Source organism: Pectinophora gossypiella, chromosome 2 (assembly GCF_024362695.1).
Source record: "Pectinophora gossypiella chromosome 2, ilPecGoss1.1, whole genome shotgun sequence".
Taxonomy (NCBI): Eukaryota; Metazoa; Arthropoda; class Insecta; order Lepidoptera; family Gelechiidae; genus Pectinophora; species Pectinophora gossypiella.
Window position 1 is genome coordinate 670,988 of NC_065405.1, and position 25,593 is coordinate 696,580.

General features: G+C 40.4%; 4 protein-coding genes across 6 annotated transcripts in view; 2 read left to right on the plus strand and 2 right to left on the minus strand.

The window, feature by feature from the left end:
* LOC126373964 (phospholipid scramblase 3-like) overlaps window positions 1–25,593 on the minus strand; it is a 188,156-nt gene that overhangs the window by 64,824 nt on the left and 97,739 nt on the right. The window lies entirely within an intron of this gene.
* LOC126374079 (uncharacterized) lies at window positions 1,749–8,857 on the plus strand. The gene is made up of 6 exons (XM_050020555.1): window positions 1,749–1,909; window positions 3,456–3,610; window positions 6,843–7,031; window positions 7,979–8,107; window positions 8,488–8,622; window positions 8,707–8,857. The coding sequence occupies exons 1-5, from the start codon at window positions 1,891–1,893 to the stop codon at window positions 8,515–8,517; spliced, it is 522 nt and encodes a 173-aa protein (XP_049876512.1). The 5' UTR covers window positions 1,749–1,890; the 3' UTR covers window positions 8,518–8,622; window positions 8,707–8,857.
* Window positions 16,899–22,855, plus strand: LOC126374072 (uncharacterized). Its single transcript, XM_050020543.1, has 5 exons — window positions 16,899–16,990; window positions 19,338–19,492; window positions 21,066–21,257; window positions 21,995–22,120; window positions 22,626–22,855. The coding sequence occupies exons 1-5, from the start codon at window positions 16,972–16,974 to the stop codon at window positions 22,662–22,664; spliced, it is 531 nt and encodes a 176-aa protein (XP_049876500.1). The 5' UTR covers window positions 16,899–16,971; the 3' UTR covers window positions 22,665–22,855.
* Window positions 22,851–23,504, minus strand: LOC126374089 (alpha-crystallin B chain-like). Its single transcript, XM_050020567.1, has one exon. It carries the CDS (start codon window positions 23,441–23,443, stop codon window positions 22,937–22,939), a length of 507 nt encoding a protein of 168 aa, XP_049876524.1. The 5' UTR covers window positions 23,444–23,504; the 3' UTR covers window positions 22,851–22,936.

Sequence of the window (25,593 nt, forward strand, 5' to 3'; positions counted from 1 at the left end):
GTAGTTTTAATTATTTTAAATTAGGGGTAAACTTAATTTCCATACTTGTTCACAGGGGTAGTGACATTAAAAACGTTAGGAACCACTGTCCTATACTATCGCTTGTCAATATTTAATATTCAATAATCATCAATTAATTTAATAATTAATTATAATTCATCCCCCTAGCATTGTCCGCTTACCTAACCTGAAGATTTGACACGTCCGGATTTTTTAAAGAAGAGACTGCCTGTACTCGTATCACCCCGTGAAGGGAAAACCAGCCCAATACAGGCGTAATCAATTATAATGATTAAAATAATATAAATAGGTGCGTCTTTTTCTATCCCGCTGTCATATGCCATGCATAGTGCAACGCAAAAAGTATAACTCGTTTTAAAACTATTAACAAACTAACTATAACTTGACCATATGACCATGACTTTATTATGACGCGTCATCACATACGAGGGGAGGTCAAAAAGTTCGCGGAATGGAGGGGTTGGAGGGGGTTGGTTTGCTCGTACAGGTAGCCGCTAGTTGCACACCTCATTAACAGTATATGTACCAAGTTTGAAGCAAATCGGGTCATTAACGTTTGAACTATCGACCAGCAAACAAGTGAATCGGGAAGAACTCAGCGAATATGGAGAAAATTGAACACCGCGCCGTCATTAAGTTCCTCACCAAGCAAGGAAAATCCGCTCAGACGATTTTTCAAGAGCTGTTAGCAGTTTACGCGGACTCTGCCCCTGGTAAAACCATGGTTTACAAGTGGCATAGTCTTTTCAAGCAAGGAAGAGAGTCGATTGAAGATGACCCCCGCTCCGGACGGCCCATTGAGGCCACCACACCGGAAATCATCGAAAAAGTAGAGAAACTTGTATTAGAAGATACCCGCTTGAAGAAGAAGCAGCTTGCAGCAATGGTCGGTGTATCCGAAACAAGTATTTTAAATATCCTACATCAACATCTTGGGATGACTAAGGTCAGCGCAAGATGGGTTCCAAGAATGCTCACGCCACTTCAAAAAAGCGAGCGTGTCGAGTGTTCTCGCCAGTTTTTAGAGCTCTGTGGAGAGAATAAGGAAGAAGTTATGGCCCGGATTGTTACTGGAGATGAAACCTGGGTTCACCACTATGAACCTGAGTCGAAGCAAGAGTCGATGCAGTGGCATAAAAAAGGCACACCTCCTCCAAAGAAGTTTAAGGTGTCACAATCGGCCGGAAAGATCATGGTCACTATTTTTTGGGATACAGAAGGTATTTTGCTGATTGATTATAAAGATCGTGGTGTGACTATAACGGGACATTACTACGCTTCTTTACTGGATAGATTGAAAGAGGCTATCAAGGAAAAAAGAAGAGGAAAGCTGTCAAGAGGTGTGCTCCTTTTGCACGACAACGCACCCGTCCACACGTGCCATGTTGCGACGGCTGCCATTCACCGATGCGGGTTCGAAAAATTAAACCACCCGCCTTACAGTCCAGACTTGGCCCCCAGCGATTATTATTTGTTCCCAAAAATGAAAAAGGAACTGCGTGGACGAAAATTTGGCGATGATGAAGAAGTCAAGTCTGCAATTTCGGCCTATTTTGACAGCAAAGAGAAATCTTTTTTTTATGATGGAATAAACAAATTATTTGATAGATCCGGAAAATGTGTTAAGGTTAAGGGAGAATATATTGAAAAGGAAAAATAGTTTCGTGTTTAATTTCGACCCCCTTCCCCCTCATTCCGCGAACTTTTTGACCTCCCCTCGTAATAAGTCAATTCATTCGGTTCAGTCTCGCGCGGCAGCTAGGCGCACGCGCAGGCGGTTTGTGTAGAGCGATTACAGTAAAATATATTCTTTATGACAACTGTGTTTTTGTTTATCTTAGTGTTTATATAAATAAACCTTTTACAATCATGACTTCGGAGTATTTAGGTGAGTGAATTACTAATTTGGGGGCAAATTACTTTTTGTAGAGACGATACCAAAGGTAAATTGTTAAATAATGTGATTTAAATATGAGTAAACAAAATGCTTTGTGTTGTTAGTCGGTGAGGTGGCTTAGAAAGACCATCCTGCGTTGAATGTACCTACATTTGTCTACCCCTTTGGGATATAGTCGTGAGTTTATGTTTTGTGTTAATAAATATGAGTAAGTAAGCAGATACATTTTTGCCTTTTGGAAAAACCAAAAGGAGATCTCAGTCTTGGATTGTCGCTCCGTTGTTTTCCTTAAAACCGGTTTTTTATTAAAATTGCAGCTAGTCATATTGACGGCTTGTCCATATAGTATCGTAATTACTATATACATAATATCGTTATATACCTCCATATAATTATTTATCATCATCATCATCACCAGCCCACTAACGTCCCCACTGCTGGGGCACGGGCCTTCCCTATGGATGGATAGGGAGATCGGGCCTTAAACCGCCACGCGGGCCCAGTGCGGATTGGTGGTTATTAACGACTGCTAATGCAACCGGGACCAACGGCTTAACGTGCCTTCCGAAGCACGGAGGATCTCGAGATGAAAACTTTTTTTTTGTGGTCACCCATCCTATGACCGGCCTTTGCGAATGTTGCGTAACTTCAACAATCGCAGACCGAGCGCGTTTACCGCTGCGCCACCGAGCTCCTCCATATAATATTAGTTGTTTACTATATTGTGAGAAGCGATGCATAATAGAAGAATCCGTGATAGCTCTGTTCAAAGAACGCGTGAGTTACATCGTTGTGTCATTGGTTCGAATCCCGGCTTGTGCTCTAAATCTCTTATGAGTTTTAATTCTGTGTGATCTGTGCCAACAGCACAGCCTCCGTGGTCTAGTGGTAAGAGCGTTAGGCTCACGATCTGGAAGTCCGGGTTCGATTCCCGATGGGGACATTGTCGAAATCACTTTGTGAGACTGTCCTTTGTTTGGTAAGGACTTTTCAGGCTTGAATCACCTGATTGTCCAAAAAAGTAAGTTGATTCCGTGCTTCGGAGGGCACGTTAAGCCGTTGGTCCCGGCTATTAGCCGTAAAAACACCTCCACCAACCCGCAGTGGAGCAGCGTGGTGGAGTATGCTCCATACCCTCTCCGGTTGATTGAGAGGAGGCCTGTGCCTAGCAGTGGGACGTATATAGGCTATTTATGTATGTATGTATGTATGATCTGTGCCCCGTGAATGGCATAATAGGCTCGCGCCCTACAAGGGACTTAAATAGCTGGCCTATACACCTCTGCCTAGCCTTTTTTGGACACAGGCGTGATGCTATGAGGTAGTTTCGCCGCATAAAAGCATTGTTATTATTTTATGTATGTTTATGATGATGGTGATAAAGAATTTAATTGAATTGGTGGAGTAATCGCCATTCCTCTCTTCTTCCCGCCAAATCCTTCACCTCCTGATACGGCACGACCTGCACCTTCTTTTTTCACCGACAAGAGCGCAGCTCTTAAACAAAGAGAGAGAGATGATGATGGTATGGTTCCAGGGTTGCGAATGCTGATGGACACAGACTTCGTGAAGGTGAAACGGGAGTTCTCATTCCTCCACCAGAAGTTTGCCGTGTCTACCCCGCAGTGCGGCGTCTTCCTCACGTGCACGGGTGTCATGAAGAAGAAGTTTAAGGATGCTAATGAGCAAGAGGTTAGTTGATTTTCGTTTTATAGCACTAACCGGTGCCCAGGGAAACTGCGCACTCGAACTAACTGGATTCGAACTGGGTCTGGGATTGTCCAAAAAGTAAGATGATCCGTACTTCGGAAGGCACGTTAAGCCGTTGATTGGTTGTTGGACTTACTTAAGTAGTCGTTACATGAGCGATATCAGGGGCCTTTGGCGGCTCAATAGTAACCCTGACACCAGGGTTGACGAGGTTGGTAATTCACCTTACAACCCACACGATAGAAGAAGAGGGAAACAGCAAAAGGCGTCGGCTTAATGACGATAGATCGAAAGAATTTCGCATGGACAGGAGGAGAAGGAGGTGGTGTAGTGGTTAAAACATGCGTCCCGGCTTGACAAGAGCTGTGGGTTCAAGTCCCATCAGAGTCAGATTTTTTTTCGCTTTAAATTTTCTCTTTAAGAAGTTAGTTGTGAATAAGGCCTAGAGATGCACCGACAAGATGCCGATTAGCCGGAAAATATTTGTTTCAAAATGTAAAAAATACTTGAAATGAAAATCAGTTAATAATTATTAAACTAGACCAATTTAAGATAAGATAAGAATAAATACATAAAAAAATTATCAAATTTGAAAATTAGACACGGAAACTCGACTACGGAAAATTCATGCTCTGAAAAGTATAAAAATCTCTGAAAATCTTCCCCATAGTGATGTTTAGGAGCCGCTGGACCACGAAGGCCGTATAGCTATCAAATTTTGTACCGGATGACCCTCAGCGCTTCCCATGTCGTGGACTTTGCAAACTGACGTGGCTGACTTTGCATCTGCATATTTTTGCTAAAATAATTTGTCTTATTGACAATTGCAAAAAATGTAAATCAGATTCAACAAAAAATTCTGATACGTCAGTTAGCGACGTCAGCGATAATTTGTCCGGCTCGGTCTGGCAATGCCTTAAGCGGCAAATCTACAATGAACACGTCAAACAATGTGCACTCCAGAACGTTGCACACGATCCATAAATGCAACTCACACACGGCTACGTCAATTAAACAATACACAATTCAATTGTGGGATATAGAAATAAAACGGGATATTTTTACCGACTTCAAAAAGGAGGAAGTTCTCAATTCGACCGTATATATTTTTTTTGTTTGTTCGGGGATAACTTCGTCGTGTATGAACCGATTTTTGATCGAAAGTAGATATTCCCAAGGTGGTCCCATGTAGCATTTACTTGGCACCGAGTTCAGAATTATATAATTAATTAACTAATTAAAAATACGTACTTATTACTTTGTGAGAAGTTATAAGTACGTACGTACGTAGTTGTAAGTATTTAGTTGTTATTGCTTTTTAGTTTTGCGATTGAAGTCGGTTCTTTTTGTTAATTTTTTTTAATATTTTTACTCCTATTTTAATTAATTTTAACAAAACAAAAAAAACTTCTTCCCTTATGCTCAAACCCTGACCGACCTCCCACCATAGACTCCTATTCTTACTTTTTAAAACTGTATTCGTCCCATTCATTAATTAACCATACTCCATTCATACCATAAACAATCAAATTCCCATTCATTATCCTTTCATAGTATTCTCATTTTCCTACAGCTCGGCTATTCTACTTTCAGTCTGACCTCAGACTTCCATTCTTAACTCACTTTCACCCTCAACACAATATATTCGTATACTTAGAAATTATTATGTGACCATTACATGCTTTATCAAATACTTATTAATACACTCTACATGATATACAAAAATAAAGTCGGATCAAGTGTTTACCTGTTGACTGCACGTGGTAGGCTGCGAACATATTCCTAACATATTATACATCAATGCGACACACGTTCATAAAGTATGATTCCGCTAACGTCATCGGAACTCCTTACTTACCTAGGTAATTATATACGTGTTGTTTGTCTATTTTACGAGCCCCTGAAATCTGACCTTTCAACACGGTGTGAAAATCATACGGGTTAGGTTAAAAGGACTACCCCGACTACCCACATACAGAGTGTTAGCGACACCGTACCGAAAATTAAGGGGGATTCAACTCATGATTCTGAGTCGATATCAAGTGGAATTTCCTCTTGGAAAATACACGAATAGTGCTTTTTTTATTATTTTGAATTCCATACTTTTACGACGGAAAATTAGCAGAATCATCTGTTAAAATGTGGGTGGATTATTTCACCACTCGTAGACTGTAGTAAAGAAACGCTGATTGTTTTGCCACTTCGTATATAATTCACTTTAAGTAGGTAATTACAAAGGTTACAAACATATCCGACAATAAGAGATAGATCGATGAATATAAAATTCATTATAAAAGTAAAGAATTAATATTTTTTCATAGCCTTTTTTTAAGGTATTTTTATGTTGCAATTGTCAAAATCATCCCTCTCAATATTCGGTACGGGACAACGTAGTGACAACTGACAACACCCTGTGTATATTTCAGTACCTTCGGAAGCACGGAATCATCTTACTTTTGATAGAACCTAGAACTACAGTCTATTATAAAAATTGACATTCTATGTATGTGAAAACATATAACGCCATTCCGTCCCATATTAAAGAGCTACCCCATCTAAAGTTTCGATCCCAACTCAAAAACTGGTTAAAGGGAAAGCAGTTTTATAGCTTAAGTTTTTTTTTTCTTTTTTTATATATAGATAAGTATTCTTGTAATTAATTTTCAGTACTTTATGTCAATATTTTTATATGTCACAACATGACTAAATGTCCTGAGCGCTATAAGCTTCACTTCCATCGATATAGGTACCTACCACATTTATGACAATATTTTTTTATTTCGATACTATTAGTTGACTCAGCTTGCAATGTCACTACGAGACTAAGTTCTCTCATAACGACCTCCGTGGGCCAGTGGTTGAGCGTTGGGCTCACGATCCGGAGGTCCCGGGTTCGAATCCCGGTGGGGATATATCACAAAAATCACTTTGTGATCCCTAGTTTGGTTAGGACATTACAGGCTGATCACCTGATTGTCCAAAAAGTAAGATGATCCGTGCTTCGGAAGGCACGTTAAGCCGTTGGTCCCGGTTACTACTTACTGATGTAAGTGAGTAGTCGTTACATGAGCCATGTCAGGGGCCTTTGGCGGCTCAATAATAACCCTGACGCCAGGGTTGATGAGGTTGGTAATTCACCTCACAACCCACACGATAGAAGAAGAAGTTCTCTCATCACTTGGATTTCCTATTAATCACACTGTCATTTCCCCAGGTGATGGTGTTACGTCAGCCCACGTTCAGCGCAGTGTGGAAGATGGAGGTGCACGTGGCGCACTGCCCACCGCTGCACATCAAGCCCAGGGGTGGGCTCAGCCGGTCCATATGGATCAACGACCACAACAAACAGCACGTCCTCAAGCTGAAACCTTCCAGCAGCTTCTTTAAAAGCGGCGAATACAGTGTAAGATTAAAGTCCTACAAACATTTTTTTTAAGACACTGTAACATTACAAAAGATACACTCTGCCTCCTAAACTGGGTTTATCTGTATCTTAGGAAGCAGTGTTCGGCTATGATAGTCATGTTGTAGGTAAGGTGCAAAATGTAACCAGAAATACCAGGGTGTGTGGGTGTGTGTATGTGGGTGCGAACGTGCGTGCGTGCGTGTGCGTGTGTGTGTGTGTGTGTGTGTGTGTGTGTGCGCGCGTGTGTCTGTGTGTGTGTGAATTAAACTATAATTCAAATTCAAAAATATCTTTACACTGTAGGTAAAATAGTTACACTTTTAATCGTCAATGTTTACATAACAAACTTCTCAGCCGCCTACTACTACAGCTACTCACAACCTGTATTATACTAATTAAATGAAATAAGTGTGCACTACTAATAAGTAGTATTATACTGTTAAAGGCCGAGGAAAAGAATCTGCAAGAAAAGCCTCGGTATACTTACATAAGTCATCATCAGCCCATTAACGTCCCCACTGCTGGGGCACGGGCCTTCCCTATGAATGGATAGGCAGATCGGGCCTTAAACCATCATTCATTAACGACTGCTAATGCAGTCGGGACCAACGGCTTAACGTCCCTTCCGAAGCACGGAGGAGCTCGAGATGAAAACTTTTTTTTTTTGGTCACTCATTTATGACTGGCCTTTGCGAAAGTTGCTTAACTTCAACAATCGCAGACCGAGCGCGTTTACCGCTGCGCCACCGAGCTACTTAGGTACATAATAGTATTATGTATTATTCTGTCCGGTTAATGGAAATAGGCTCGCCCGCTATTACATAGCTGGCGAGGATTTGGTGTACATATTACTGTCTACACTCCAATGCCTACCCCTTAAAAGATTTAGATCCCTCCCCCTCCCCCCCTCTGCCCCTTCGTGATGTTATGTTTATGTTTAACAGATATTAGGAGCCAACGAGCAGCCAGTGGGGACGATAGAACGGAACTGGAAGTTATCATATAAGATGAGCTTTCCACGGGACCTGGATGTCCGGTACAAGTGTGCCCTCATAGCTGCCTGCATATTCATCGTGAGTACACACCTTATTTGCAAGCAAGAAAGAAATAACGCAAAATATGTTTATTATTCGAGGATGCAAATGGAATTGCTTAGTGGCTGGCTTAACATGCGGGACCCCGCTGGGAAATAGGCATGAGTTATTGAAGAACGCCACAGAAACAATATAATAAAGCACGCAACACAAGCACGCATGCACGCACACTTACAGGCACACGCACTCGCACGTACACGCATATGCTCACGCACACGCATATGCTCACGCACAAGCATATGCTCACACACACGCCTACACATACACACATTAACATTTAAACTACAGCAACTTACACAGACGAATAAGGACAAATAGATGAAATTTAACTAAGTACTTACCTATGTATTTTTTTTCAGGATGAACAAAGTGTAAGTAACAACGACTAAAAAATATGAAGAACAAGTATCGTGGACACGGCAAGAATAATTAAATTGTTAAAAAATATTTAATGTTATTTTCCTGAAAGGAATATCCATTTATTTTAAAAAACACTTAATAATTTATACAATTTGTCGCTTAAAATTACGAATAAATAAAACATTTAAAATTATAACACAAACTATGACAAAAAAAACTTTTAAAATACCACGCTTAAGCCAAATATGAAAAAAATAAATAAGTAATGAAAGGGTGACTATATTTTATAAATAAGTACTACTTAAATACATATTTTTTTTATAATGATAAGTAATAACTATTCGATATAAATAAATATTTTTAAGCATATTATGAAATAATTATTTTCATTTAATCCTACGTAAAAAATTCTAACCAACCAGACGCGTTGCGTCGTCGCAGTGCCGGTTTGTCTCACAACGCATTTCGTATCGTGTGGCCTAGCTTTATAAAACTGGGTAGGTATGGTCACGATCATTAATAAGTAAGTACTTATACACTTTGGTACCATGTCACATTAACTTTTTTGACAAATTGAACTGTAAGTCTCACTAAATGTCAAATATGTTAGGGCGACAGAGTCCTAAAGTGACTACATTATATTGCTCCATGACTGTACATATGCTACCCGAGGCTACTGATACCACACCCCGGACACTTCATACAAACAACCTCGTTTTACACAGACACTACACAACACGTGCTGTTTTATCAACACGTGCAACTTGTGTGTGACGTGACGTCTGAGGGCTGCCAATTACAATACCTAATTTAACCGTTACTTAGGTAGGTAGTACTTACGAAATATGTTTTTATAATAATCAATTAATATGTATTTAGTTATTTACCAAACAAATCACTTTCCTTCCACCGACTGTAATTGGAATACCATTGTATTTAAGTCTATAAATTATGTAATACAAACTGGATTAAAAAAAAAAAAGAAAGGAAAACATGAAACAGTAGGACTAGGGCCCTGTGCTGGGAGGTTTTCTGGCCACGTCTTTCCCTCAGCGTTACAGATTCCGATGTGGTAGTAGTTTTACAGCTAGTTACATAATATGTAATTTAATTTTGTTTGACGTTCAAAAAGCGCTAACTTTGTAAGCCAATTTTGAAAAATAAATATTTTTGAATTTTTTTTTTTGAATCACGGACCAGAAATTTTGAACAATGAAGGTTCATAATTTGAAAAAATAGGCTCAAAAAAAACACTGAACTAATAATTGCATTCACATTTTTTGTACATTAAGCACTTAACCGGTTCAATAGGTTTAGGTTCTAGGGTAAATAGGTAGGTCTTACGTTCAATTTTATTGAAAATTATTAGCATGTTTTGATGAACAATCGCCATGAAAAATAAATATTAATAGGCGCCGCGCAGGCGTAAGATCAAATATTCGAATCAGACGTAAGAAAAGCGGCGTCCAATTTCAAAATTCGAACATATAAACTAAATTAATAAAACATCAAAACGACGGTCCGCGCCTTCACGATTCAAGTCTAAACCTAGCTCAGACGCTGGTAGGGGGCGGAGAGTTGCCATTGCCATTCTATACGTAGTATTATTACTTATTCTATGCTGATGCTGCAATTTGATCCTGTTCTAAGAACCCGATATCGGACCCTCTGGGGGTTTACCAGCGCCGCAAGAGCATATCGCAGTCTTCTAACACACACTCGTCGTGTCAGTATTTCTTTTTACTTTATCGAAAAGTGAAGTGAAGTGGGTATTACTTATCTTAAAATTACCTAGAGGCAAGTAATTGGGTAGTTTTCTAGGTCAAAGATAAATTAAGAAATATAAATATTATCGGCATGTGACGATGCACAGCATCTGTGAGAGTGCGTCATTGTACTTCCCTTGTATTTCCTGCTATCGGTTGACGTTTTGTTGATGTCAGCGCCATCTAGTGAAAATAAAGTGTAAAAGTCACAGGAGGCCGTTGGCGGCAAATCAACTTTCATAGCGTCGTGACTTCTCAAGTGTATAACATCTATTTTTCGAAATTTGAATTTTATTTTCGCATTTTAAGTTCAAATTGTGTAGTTTTTGTAACATTTACGCGTAGTAAGTGTAAAGAACGTTATAATCGTGCAGTGATAGTGGATTATGGGTGATAGTGACCAAGATAAGGCGGATAATTTATCCGCCTCAGAAGGTAGCCGCAACGAAATGTCGCGGTCACGGCCGCTTAGCGCCGGCTCTGGCGCCTCTAAGCGCCGCCGGTCCTCAAGCAGCAATTCTGAATCATCTTCATCCGATTCCTCGGGTGGTGAGGTAAAACGGAGGAGGCGCGGTGAGTCCGATATCGATTTTCATGACTTAGTGAACAAAGTGAATCTGTTAACTAGCGTGTTGTTACAAACACCCTCTTTACAATCCAGTGTAAATGTTCCGTGTTCTAAAACCTTACCGGCACCCAATGCAACGCGTGAGTTGGCTTTGGGGCCAAACCCTGACTTTTGTTTACAACGTCCTATTGTTGCTGACAATACTACCGTGGTCGAACCGCGGCATTTAAGCCTAAGTCACATAAGTACGGCCCTAAAAGCCCCTTTAGTGCCTCCAGCTGACCCTGTTCATCTAAGACGGTTGGAAGTATTGCAAAAGTTTGGTGATCCTGCTTGGAAAGATGTTCGTTATACTGAATCGTTGAAGGCTCATAATGCCTCGCCAGGTTTCGTAGACCTTGAGGTAAATGATGAACTAAGGCAATTCGCGAAGGGTAAAGACTATGTAGCAAGCTCGGAAAAAATGTTAGCTGCTATTTGCAATGGCTTATTAACTCAACGCGAGCTTCTTAATGAAAACTTACAAGAATTTATAAACTGGACAGCTTCCGCAAGCACAGTTTTATCACCAGACAACATATTCGACAAGATTTCCGAATTATTTCAACCTTCCTCAAAATTCCACAAAGTAAGTGAGGAAATTATGCAAATGGTTTGCGGGAAACGAGCTGAGTTCATTGAAAATCGCAGGGAGCGTATCCTGGGCGAAGTGGCTAATAAGAATCTACGGGAGGGTCTGCGTAAGATCCCGCCGAGTTCTAGGCACCTATTCGACGAAAACCCCTTGCAAACCTATATTCAAAATACGGGTGGTATGGATAAATGGGTACGTCCTTGGTATTACGGAGAGAAGAATACTCGCAAAATCAACTCCAACCCAGGTAATAAACAAATTAAACCAGGTCCTTCAAGGGAATCGAATAACCAGTCCTTTCGTCCACGAGGAAACGACTCGGGGAAAAATAAAACTTCTGCCCATACAGGGATCCCCAAGCAGTCGGCACAGGACCATGGAAAGCATAAGAAATTCTTTAGAAAGGACGGACAAGCCAAGAAAAACCAATCTGACAAATGACTATCATCCGCTTCAACCCAATTTTTACGGAGGCTGCCTCCGAGCGTATCGGAGGCAGTGGCAGACGGATTGGGCTCCGAAGGCTCTTCTCAAAATAGTAACGGGAATGCGTCTGCCATTTACCTCCAAACCTCTGCTTATTCATCCATCTCCTCGGGTCTGCCGTCAATTCGAAACGGCTCGTTCTCCCGACATGACACAGCAGATAAACCAACTGTTGGAACAAGGTGTTCTGGAGATTCCCGATCAACAACGGTTGGGTCCCAGTTTCATTTCAACCATGTTCTTGGCGAGAAAGAGCGACGGGTCGTTCAGGCCCATATTCAATTTAAAGCGTCTGAATCAATTCATAATACCGAAGCCTTTCAAACTAATTTCACACTTCCAAGTACCCCGATTTCTGCAGAAGAACGACTGGATGGCAAAGCTCGACCTGTCGTCAGCGTACTTTCACGTACCAATCGCGGAGAGTCATCGAAGGTTTCTTCGGCTGGTATACAGACACCAGGTTCTCCAAATGACCTGCCTGCCCTTCGGGTTGTCGTGCGCCCCGAAGAACTTTGCTGCCTTAACCAATTGGGTGGCTCAATACCTGCGGGACAAAGGCGTCCGAATTATCGTCTATTTAGACGATTTTCTGTTGGCAAATCAGTCGAGTACTCTGCTGGAAACCCATTTGAGCATAGCGATAGAAACGCTGGAAAGATTGGGGTGGACAATCAATTACCAAAAATCGATAATCAAGCCTGTTCAAGAGATAGAGTTTCTAGGATTACTTTGGGATACGAATCGAAGTCTCAAATCCCTGCCAGTAAGAAAATTGAATACAATCTTGTTAATCGCCCGCAAAGCCGTCCACAAAGGAACGTTATCGCTGAAGGAGGCGCAAGTCATCCTAGGAACTCTAAATTTTGCAAATTTTGTAATACCCAGGGGGAGACTGCACTGCCGCCAGCTCCAACGATACTGTCGGATTCTGGCCAGACAGACATCTCAGAAGCAATCGGAGATGCCAACTCAAGTAAAAGAAGACCTGGAATGGTGGATAAAAGCTCTGGAGAGCCGCCGAGTGTCGATCAGCCTGCACCCGACGTTGATTCATCATTTTCTGACAACAGATGCCGCCGACTATGGGTGGGGGGCACAAATGGACGACCAGTCAGTATCGGGCAGATGGACACCCGTACAGAGCAGATGGCATTGCAACCGAAAGGAAATGTTCGCCATCATAGCAGCGATTACACATTTCAAGATACAATTACGGAATCGTCATGTGATGGTACAGTCCGACAATCGGACAGTCGTGTCGTATATTTGCAAGGAAGGGGGGACACGGTCAACAGGTCTTCTCAAGTTGACACATCACCTGCTGAATATACTAGACCGGTGGAACATATCATTGACAGCAGAATATCTGCCCGGCAAATTCAACGACATAGCAGACAGACTGTCACGAGGGAAATTGGCAGCCGAGTGGCACCTGCTTCCACTGGCGTTGACAACAGTGTTTCACAAGCTTGGAATCCCTCAAATCGATCTATTTGCCACGGTTCAAACGAGAGTTGTGGAGAAGTATGTCTCCAAGGACTGTCGGGACACTTCAGCGGTGTTTTGCAACGCCTTCAGCCGTCGATGGGAATTCCAACTAGCGTGGGTGTTTCCGCCACCGAGTCTTATTCCTCGAGTACTCCACCACCTGAACTCAGCACAGGGAGTGTTCCTGATGGTAGCGCCAATGTGGAAGAATGCGTTCTGGTTGCCAGATCTGAGCCAGCGGGCATTGTGCAAACCGATGAGAATCCCAAATTTGGCCCAAGTGCTAATAGATCAGAGCACTGGCCTTCCTCCACCTCGAGTACAGGACATGGAATTATACGTCTGGAAGATTGGGGCTGGAGCGATGTTACCAAAGATTGGACAGAGGCAGAGAGAGCCTTATTTAAGTCCAGCTGGAGAGAATCATCATTAAAAACATATAGACCCGCATGGACACGGTGGACCAAGTGGTGTAGTGATAATAATTTTAATCACAGACATCCAACCGGTACAAGTTTATCTAGATTTTTGGCGCACTTGTGCCTAGAAGAGAGATTGGCTTATCAAACTATTTTGCTTCATAAATCAGTAGTTTTGACTTTTGGAAAAGCAGTAGACAATGAAAATCTTAATTCTAATTTTTTAGTGAAACATATGTTGAAAGCAATTTCTCTTCAGCGACCAAGAGCAGAGAAACCACCAGTCTGGGACCCAAATGATTTGGTTATCTGGCTGCAAGCAAATTCACCAGTTCATGAAACATTGTTTGAAGCTTCACGCAGGTTGGCTTGCTTATTGCTTCTCGCGTCGGGCCGACGGGTGCATGACCTGACCTTACTGAAGGTTTCCGCGGCCCACTACATTGACGCCAGCGACCATGTCATTTTGTGCCCAGCCTTTGGTTCCAAAACCGATACTGCATCATACAGACAATCAGGCTGGAAATTGTTACAACATAGTAATAAAAGTATTTGTCCCGTTTTCTGGCTAAGAAAGGTTGTGGAGCTAGGCGCACAGAGACGTTCGGCTGAGTGTAATGATGCCCTTTTCGTGACCATAAGAGGTTCTACTCAAGCAGCTTCACGTACTGTTATCGGCAATTGGATAAAAACAATGTTGAGAGATGCCGGTATATCAGCCTCGCCGGGCTCTGTACGCTCGGCTGTCGCTTCATTAAATTGGTTTGAAAATTTCTCTATAGAAGATATTCTTAGTCGTGGAAATTGGCGAAGTGAAAATACCTTTGCCAGGTATTATTGTAAACAAATCATAGGAAAAACTCAATCATCGACTAATCTTGCAGCAAATTTCGAACCTATTTAAGCCTTATAATAGGCAACTTGTTTAACTTGATTTTCTTTCTCTTAGAATACAAAATCTTGTTTTGGGTGTTGATTGTAATATGTAATAATTATATCAGCAATTTCATTTAAATTGTTTTCTTTTCACATAGCGTCGTGTCGTTATCAGTCACCAGGAGTTATAAACACGTCTCTCACAGATGCTGTGCATCGTCACATGCCGATAATAGTGCAAGTTTTACATAACAATAAAACTTGTATTATTGAGCAGAGACGATGCACAGCATCCCATTAAGGGCTCCTGGTGAGAGACTTCTATGAAAGTTGATTTGCCGCCAACGGCCTCCTGTGACTTTTACACTTTATTTTCACTAGATGGCGCTGACATCAACAAAACGTCAACCGATAGCAGGAAATACAAGGGAAGTACAATGACGCACTCTCACAGATGCTGTGCATCGTCTCTGCTCAATAATACAAGTTTTATTGTTATGTAAAACTTGCACTATTAATGTTTAATTGCGACCATGTGTTCGTACAAAATGTTGATGTGACTTAATGTAGATTGGCCGCCTATGTCATTATCTACGTGACATTATATTACATGGCTGGACATAAAAAAATATTGTGATTACAACAGATCATAATTATTATAATACCAACATGCTGATTATCACCTACTAAATAACAAAATTCTTTTGTTACTTATATTTTTTTTACTTGCAATAAGTTACCTATATATTTTGAATTTATGTTCGGATCATAGATAATTTATATCACGTGGTTTCCAGGAGTTTCGGCCAGCTAATGGCAATACCTATGCTCGCCCCCAATTACATGGGACTTAAACATAGCTGGCTAAAAGTGGGTATATTAGTATACTATGCACCATTGCCTAGGGGTGCAGGCGCGATGCTATGCTATGTTATTGTAAACAATGCCATGATGTCGCCTGTATCACATGGGTTTTTTAAATTGTGTTGTATACCTGCTGAATCTATCTTTGGGTAAGTACTTAAAGAGTTTTTTTTTTCCTTTACGTAGATGAACAAGCTGATCCCAAAAATAATACAACCGCAATTTACTTGTAGTGTGTATTTTTTACAGATGGTAAAGATTATCCGTTGGCTACTGAAAGAGTTCTAAAGGAATTCTACATGGATGATCTAATGACGGGTTGCAAATCTGTAGAAGAAGGAAGACAAATTTATACAGAACTGACAGAATTACTGAAGGACTGGTTAACTTACCGAAATAACTTGAATCAACTTACCACCTTTAGACTTCCACGATGGATCCATACTAGCGACGATGATGTTGTTCGCGAACTGCACGGATTTAGCGACGCATCTAATGATGCCTATGTTGCGGTTGTATTATTTTTGGGATCAGCTTGTTCATTGGTCCTTCGAGCCGGATTTGAACCAGCGACCTACCCAAAAAAAAAAAATAAAAAAAAAAAATGTTTTTTTTAATACACACATAAACAGCCTATACACGTCCCACTGCTGGGCACAGGCCTCCCCTCCCCTCAATAAACCGGAGGGGGAAAGGGGGAGGAGGGTATGGAGCGGTTTTTTAATAATAGTGCTAATTCCTGTAAATACCATCTAATTTTATTTTAAGTTATATCTGTCATTTTCTTATCCACCGAAAAGGAAAGGGACGGGTAATCGACAAGCATAAAATTAATAGAACACACGTCAATTTTAAGCACAAATCTAAACCAACCGTCTAAAAATTTTACATCCGTCAATAACCCGTCACAGTTAAGTAGACAGCACGTCAAACGGATTGCATACCAGCGAGGTACCTTTTGATTCGCCCGGGTTATTCATTCATTTACTCATTCTTCCTAAAATTAAGAGCTGTGAATCATCCGTCCCTTTCCTTTTCGACGGATATGAAAATGACGGATATAACTTAAAATAAAATTAGGCGGTGTCTGCAGGAATCGGGGCCATTGTTCACATAAAAAAATCCATCGTTCCCCGCCGCGCCGCATCGGCATTTATCCCATTGTGTTTCACTGCTTATCAGAAACTATAAATAACCGCCAGAGCGTTTCAAAAAACAATAGTACTTACTTAAGTAAGCTTTATCCTGCTGGTTTTCCTTGGTTTATCAAAGTTTTAGTATTTAGCCAATCAATATGCCAGTATACATTGCAGTGCCAGCCTGGGTGTAACATTGAGATATCCTAACCTACAGGATTTGTAAAAAAGAAACACATAAAGATGCAGAATCTATCTTTGGGTAAGTACTTAAAGAGTTTTTTTTTCCTTTACGTAGATGATGGATAGATAGAAAACTTCTTTCGTTTCTTCTACAAAAATCTGATGATGATGAAATCAGAATTAACGTACGAACGTAATTATCATGGATAAACTTTTTGAAGGTCAATGTAACATTTTTGAATTTAAGTACGTCATTTCGCAATGTGTTATGGCTGAGGAAAAGAAATGACAAGAAACTGCAACAGCAACACATCTTTTACAAACCAATGAGGGTATACATTACAAGTTATTTAATAACTAGAGGAACACATTCAATACCAGACATTTTTATCATTTAGGTAGTCATTAACCTTATAATGGGTGAATCTCAAAATTTCAAGTTTGGTGGCGTAATTTCATATTATTTTTTCGTGAAAAATTGGGTTCCGACGTGAAAAAGATCTAAAAGGATCCTCGGTTCCGACATGAAAAAGGATTTTTTTTAATTATATGACAGTTCGCCACCAAACTTGACACATTTTGATATTCACCCTAATAAGCTTTTTTACATAAAGTTAAAATTTATTTTCTGACAAATTTAAAATATTATCTGGTATTTTGTTGTAAAAACCCCAAAAAAGGTGAATTTAATTTACTTAATCGAGAATTTTAAATAGAAATTTTGATGATGATGATCCCGGACGCATCCGTCGACGGCGACACCCTCAGCTAGTGTTAGTGAGCTCTTGCATGGGCGCGACCGTTAGATAAAAAAAAAAACCAAATTTGGTTTTGGAAGTCCTGTTGCAAGAAGCACAATAGAGGGTCCCACTTGAGTTATAAGTGTAGTGGTAGGAAAGCTGGGGTCGAGTTTTCCAGATCTGGCGTTTGTCGTCAAGATCTTCAAGACAGACCTGTTCAAAGTTTTCTGATCCCGTTTGACAGTAGACCGCCAGTCCGATCTCTGATTATTACAAAAATCTAAAAAGACGCCCACAGTTTTGCATATGTAGATATCTCTTCTTATCGTGTGGGTTGTGAAGTGGAATACTAACCTCATCAACCCTGGTGTCAGGGTTATTATTGAGCTAAAGGCCCCTGACATGAGTCATGTAACGACTACATACATAGGAATAGGCGCAGGCATGATAATGGAATATGAAGAGAAGTGGCGCGAAGAGACCAGACTATGTATTTAAAACTATTTTTTTGTCTTAATAGTTACTTACATCTAAAAAAAATATGGTTATATTCATGTTCCTTTTTTTTCTCTCTTTTATGTATCCTGCTCAAAACAGCAATCTGTCATCATGGACATTTAGCTGTTTCTTTGTTTGGTTTCTCCTGTATTTGGTCTTTGTAGCGGTGAGAAATGATCCACTGACCCGTCTCACTTTTCAGCAGGAAATCTGTTTATTAAAGATGAAACACTGTTTCTCTTAAGGCTTGTGTAAACAATACTTCCGGACCCCGAGAACATAATTCATATTCTAATAAGAATAATTTCTAGCTGAAATCCATTTATACAATACTTTCTGAAATTCATTGGTCGACAGTTTCTTATTTATTTATTTGTTTGTACACAATAAATCAGACACAAGAAACATACAAAGAAAACAGATAGTACAGGCAAGCTTATCTCTAAACAAAGAGATTTCTTCCAGCTGACCTACGTGACAAGACTTTCAACGTATAATATTATATAGATAGACATACATACGCGTACAAAATATTTAGAAATTACTTAATTACTTATACTAATATAAAACAAAATATTAACCTAAACCTACAAACCACATTTAAATAAATTATATATTATATAATATATATTTCATAAATATATTATAAACATATTAGGTATATACTTTCTATATTGGTTTATAAATATACACACTAAATACAATATATATATATATATATACCTAAATAAATAAGTAAATGCATACAAATACTAATTACTAATTTCTTTATGTCAAAAGGTAATTTAATAAAAGCAAATTTAAAATAAGCCGGTATCCTTACTATTAAAGAGTTTTTACAACGGGAATATTGTCACTTTGGGAACATTTTCGGGAACGACACACCAATTTTGGTGATCATGTTTATTAAAATTATCTCTCCAATGCGGGTTGGTGGAGGTGTTTTTACGGCTAATAGCCGGGACCAACGACTTAACGTGCCCTCCGAAGCACGGAATCATGTTACTTTTTCGGACAATCAGGTGATTCAAGCCTGAAAAGTCCTTACCAAACAAAGGACAGTCTCACAAAGTGATTTCGACAATGTCCCCATCGGGAATCGAACCCGGACCTCCAGATCGTGAGCCTAACGCTCTAACCACTAGACCACGGAGGCTGTCATGGGATGAATAAAGGCATTTATTACAGGCTTAAGGATCATTCAAGACTCCTCATATATGGAGGTGAAGCGCCAGTTCTCTTGCTGCAGCGCGCACTACTCCATGTCTACCCCGCAAGTAGGCGTCGCTTTCATCGGCAAGGGTTTCCGGAAGATGCGTGTAAAGGACATGCAGCAGGAAGAGGTTAGTATCTATTTATTTATGGTCACCAACAGAGTTAACAACAATAAATACATTACAAGTTACTTATAAACAAGAGTAGGTAATTGTTACCCTAATTATAGGTGACAACGTCATGCAAAATTAACTACAGCAAAGATAGCTTAAATGAGAAAAAAGAAGGCTGAAGCGCATTGCACAGTTTAGGCCATTTACATTTAAAAAACAGACACATTTGTTGTTATTTAAAAAGACTATTATTACTATTATCAGACTAGTAGACTAGTCTCTTCTTCTAAAACTGCCATACCCTATCGGGCGTCGGTGACCACCACCGCACTCTTCCCTATCCTGAGCCAGTCTGGAGAGCGCGGCTGCGTCCCCATTTTCAGTCCATTTCTTAATATTATCCAGCCAATTTTTTTTATTATTTATTTATTAGACTAGTAAGTATCAGACTCATTTAAAATAAAAGACTATTTAATTATTAGTTTTTATTTTTTTGGTTTAAGAATACGCGACGTGATAAAATTATCGATCGATTCAACAAATTTTGTCGAAATCGATAAGTTGGATTTTTTCCCTAACATGCGTGTCACGTGATTTTGTTCGTATTTTGACAGTACATGACTTATTTAAAAAAATAAAAAATAAAAAGGGTTTTATTTCTGTAAATCTATAACAAACAAGTTACAGGGGCTTCCCTTAGTCAGATGACACTTGTGATGGGAATGCCTGGCTCTTCCAACGCAACCAGTACAATTTGATTTACACTATATTGTCTTAAAGTAAAACTTAGGTAAATTAAACATAATACATGTGTGTGTATGTGTGTGTCTCTCTCTCTCTCTCTCTGTGTGTGTGTGTGTGTGTGTGTGTGTGTGTGTGTGTGTGTGTGTGTGTATTTGGGTTCACATACTCGTATTAGCACCAATCGACAAAACGACGTAAATACAATGTTAGTGACGTCGTAACGAATGCTGATAGGGATGAGGATGATCCAGACCATGATTCTGAGTAAATCGTCGTCACCAGCCCATTAACGTCCCCACTTCGGGCACAGGCCTTCCCTATGGATGGATGGGAGATCGGGCCTTAAACCATCACGCGGGCCCAGTGCGGATTTGTAGTTATTAACGACTGCTAGTGCAGCCGGGACCAACGGCTTAACGTGCCATCCGAAGCACGGAGGAGCTCGGGATGAAAACTTTTTTTTGTGGTCACCCATCCTATGACCGGCCTTTGCGAAAGTTGCTTAACTTCAACAATCGCAGACCGAGCGCGTTTACCGCTGCACCACCGAGCTCCTCGATGGCGCAGCGTTAAACGCGCTCCTCTGAGTAAATATCAAGTGGAATTTATAGATACCATTTAAGACTAAAAACCGAGAGGTGGTGAGGTAAACCTAGCTCAGCCGCTGGTGGGGAGCGGAGAGTTGCCGTTTTACACGTATTAGTATTATTCTATGGTAGATACTAGGTATAATCAATAGTCTATCCAATTCAGCGCAGTCACAGATCGTATAATACGCGCAGTATAGACGGAAAACCTGTTTAATTGTTTTTTAAAGAATAATGAAGACACTACTATGACACAGGTGTTTGTAATCCGCCGCCCCATCCACTGGTGCTCGTTGCCTGAAGTATTCGTGGAGGTGGGGGATGCGCCCGCGCTGCTTCTCAAGCCCAAGGGATACCTCAGCTCTTCCTACTTCATCATCGACGAGAACGACCAGAATGTGCTGAGGATTAAGAAGCTGTCCAACTGCTTTACTGATCCTGATTATAAGGTGAGGGTGAGGTGGTATTAATTTCTAATATATGTGGGCAGGGTACATGCTTTCAAAGCCAGAGTGAACAGGCATCTTCTGGGGTAACTCGCCCCATCTTATGCCTCGTCAATGCCTTCGGGCAAGTCTGGGGTCAAGAGCAAACCCATCAAAGGTAAAAAAAAAACAAATCCATACTAATATAAAAGCCAAAGGGTGTTTGTTTGTCTGTTACCCATTATTTGGTATTCTTCGTTACGAGTCTTAACATCTCCGGGGTTGCCAATCGCAACTATTAGTCCAGTCTATCGAAGAAGGCAAGAAATATAAGTACCTAACGTAGACTAGACTCCGCAAAGTCATCAACAAGTTTTGCACGCATCATCTTGTACCTTCTTCAATCTCTGTTCCGTCATGGGTTTAAGGTTTCAAGAAGTATGTAATTGGTAGATCGCTCATGATTTCGTTGGTAAACAAGCAGCCAATCAGCTTACGACACCAAACACTTCAGAACTCCGATAGACCCCGCCGGCGTGGTCGACGATTTCCCTCAATCAGCGCTTGTCGCTATCGACCCATTAGGGTCGATTAATTCTTTCGAATATTTTCCCTCTCAGACGACGCCCTGAGCCTAGGTTCGCGCCCAATTGGGCACCCTCAGGCCTGTTATCGATCGATTCGATAAATTTTATCTTTGGTTTAGTGATGGTGGTGACCCCTAAATAGATTTTTTAGGTATTTAAATTATCTACTCGCAGATCTTCAGTCAAAACGACGTGCAGATAGGAGAGATAAAGGGAGAGAAGACAGAGTTCGACTTAAAGTACCCGCGGGACCTCGGAGTGCGGTACAAAGCCGCCTTGATAGCTGCTTGCATGTTCTTTGTAAGTTCAGTTAAGTACATAAAAACTCATACACAACCTCACCAGGGTATTTGACTGGGTCAAAAATAAATTATAAAATGCTAATCTTGAAATAGAGGCCAGTCTAAGATAGTCAAAAAACTTAACAGCAAATTTAAAAATTAAAATATATTATAAAAATATATTTGTTATTTTATGTCTGGTATCGTGTGGGTTGTGAGTAGTGTTGCCGATCGATAGGCCACTATCGATTAATAATTGATAGTCTATCGATAGCATGGCGATAGCAAAACTATCGAGTATCGATACTATCGATAGCTCAGAATCTGACAATACTATCGATTGAGAGCAATACTATCGATAGTATTGTTGTTTGAAAATAACAAACTATCGATACTATCGATTTGTCTATGGCTATTTTCAGATGAAAACTATCGATAGAAGGACTATCGATAGTTCGGCAACACTAGTTGTGAGGTGTAATACCCAGCCTTGAGCCTATATTAATTTATGTGTTTTATTTCAGGACAACGAGAGGCAGCAAGAGAAAAATGCGTTCAGTTAAGTTTACCGCATGTGCATCAGTGCATTGCTTCGTTGAGATTATGATTGTTTGTAACTTTACGAATTCAAATAGGTAATTATGATTATAAGCAACTTGTTAAACTAGTATCTATTAGGTTTAGTTTCTTTACGTTTAGTTCAATTTTGATTTTGTGGCTTTTGTGCTTTAAGTAAATAAAACAACCACTGAAAAGTAAACCGAAACTTTTATTATTAAATTAAAAATCACAGGAAAAAAGATTCTAACCTAAATCAGTCTAATTCTACACCAGCCTACTTATCAGATATCTTCTCTGAAGATTTATCTTGGATGGGGATGGCCCTCTCTTCCACTGGCTCCGACCTGAAGGCAATCAGCTTGAGCTTGCCCTTGTCGAGGTGACACTCCACGCGCTCAGGAGGGAATCCTTCCGGTAGTAAGAAGCGCCTCTCGAAGTGGCTCCTCGTCCATCCGTCTTCCTTCTTTATTTCTTTTTTCCCCTCGACCATGATCTCGTTCCCCACAGTCTTCACTTGGATCTGCTCCGGGCTGAAGTTCTGCACGTCCAGATGCACTTCCACCTTCTTCCCGTCTACCTTCACCTCCGAGTCAGAGTACACGCCCTCGATGCCATGGAGCTCGTTCTGCAGCGGCGCTGTCACTTGCTTCATGAACTTCATTGGGTCACGGAAGAAGGGATCCCTCGCGAACACCGCGAAGGGGTCTTCCAGCAACCTCGTGAGCGGGTCTCGGTACGCGCTGTTCCTCAAATGGCGTAACCAATACGGCATCAGAGACATTTTCGCTGAATTTTCACTGCTTTTCACTCGCGACGTTCACTTTATTCGCTTTGTTGCGCTGTCAATTTCAAACTGTTGCGTCATGCGCGCGCTCGGCGGTTTATATACCCCCGACACCGGCGCTATCTATCTACGAGAAGCTGTGTGAATTATCCCGAAGATTCCAGTTGCCAAAAGAAACTTCTACAAAAATATAAACGCGCCATCTATTGGAGAGTAGCAAAACTATATCGTTCCATGTTTTCTAGCAAGTTACGTGCTGCCCTCTCTTGTCGGTAGTTATAAACAAACCATAATTTATATTTTTATTATTAATAATACTTATCATAACTAATTTTAATAATAATAATAGTCTGAGTTACATGTTTGCATAAAATACGACAACAAGTTATCATGAATTAGTAAAATAGTTACTATTTTATCAAATTATATAGCGCCATCTGTTAATGGATTCACGAACTACAATAAAGAATTTGTTATGCTCAACTAGCGATGCAAAAAGTTTTGCAACTGGACAATAGATGCCGCTGTACAGAAACATCTAGTGGCTGGTAGAAAGACTAATCTAGTAGAACTACACTTCTCATCAAAAAAATCGAAACACTCCCGTTTTCATTGTTTCTGTCCGAATTTAACACAAAAAAGAATTCATACGATGAAAAAAAATACATAAATGTATAGCTGGCAGTTTGGCCATTACAGTAATAAGCGAAAATTCTAAATTCAAAATTAGAATTTCATTTGTTTATCTTATAAACGAAATGAATCACTGTTTTGAGACAAATGTGTGTTTAGGGTTGGAGTACATTTAGCGTTTAAAAACTAAAAATTGGCGCCTATCCTTAAACTTTTTGTTTTTTATTTCAATACTGTGACTTTGGGACGTCTGAAAAAAGGTTTTTTTTCTAAAACGTATGGATACTTCGCCCACAGAAGCCGCCCAAGTTGTGGCATTGCTGGATTCTGGCCTTAGTCAGCGTGTTGTGGCTGCAAGACTGCATCTAAGCCTGTCATCTGTTCATAGAGTCTATAAACGTTATCGGGAGACTGGTTTGTTCACGCGCCGTTCAGGATCTGGCAGGAATCGGGTCACTTCTGAGCGAGATGATCGATTTATTGTAACAACTTCTTTAAGAAATCGACGCCTTAACGCTTTTCAACTGCAGCAGCGGCTTCGTGTTGTACGAAGGGTGGCTGTAAGTGACTCTACAATTAGAAGAAGGTTGAAGGATCGTGGACTGGTACCGCATAAGCCAGCAAATGGGCCGAAATTAACTGCAGACCATCGAAGAGCGCGCCTTAACTTTTCACGTGAGCACCTAAATTGGTCATACCTACAGTGGAGCAAAGTTCTCTTTTCTGATGAGTGTAAAATTATGCTGTATGGTAACGGCGGAAGGAACAAGGTCTACAGAAGAGACGGAGAACGCTATGCACAATGCTGCATTGAAGAAAAGGTCAGCTATGGTGGCGGTTCGTGGACGGTTTGGGGAGGAATCAGCGCCGACGGTAAGACAGAGCTTGCTTTCGTGTCTGGGCCACGTCTGCCTGCACTAAACTGTCATCGGTACGTCGAAGAGTGTCTCGAGCCTCATGTGATGCCCTATGCACATTTTATTGGCAACGGCTTCATATTCATGCACGACAATGCTAGGGCTCACACCGCGGGCGTCGTACGAGATTATCTTAACGAAGTCGATATCTCTATTATGGAATGGCCAGCAAGAAGCCCGGACATGAATCCCATTGAACATCTGTGGGATGAATTAAAGAGACGAATTCGAGCAAGAGATCCTGCCCCAGAAACACTTAGCCAGCTGCAAGATGCAATCCAAGAGGAATGGGACAATATACCACAGCATGTGATCGTGACTCTCATCCGATCGATGAAGAACCGTATGGAAGCAGTAATTAGAGCTCGGGGAGGGAATACAAGTTATTAAATAAACGTTTTTTAGCTTTTTTTTTCATTTACGTGTGTTGTTTTATCCATTTCCTTTATACTCCATACGGAATAAAAATGACTCATTTAACAAAATACGAAACCTATGAAAAATTCATTTAAATTTAGAACATTAACATTAAGATTTGATAAGCTCATATTACTCACTATTAAACGACATTTAACATTTATTCCTAAATGTACACAT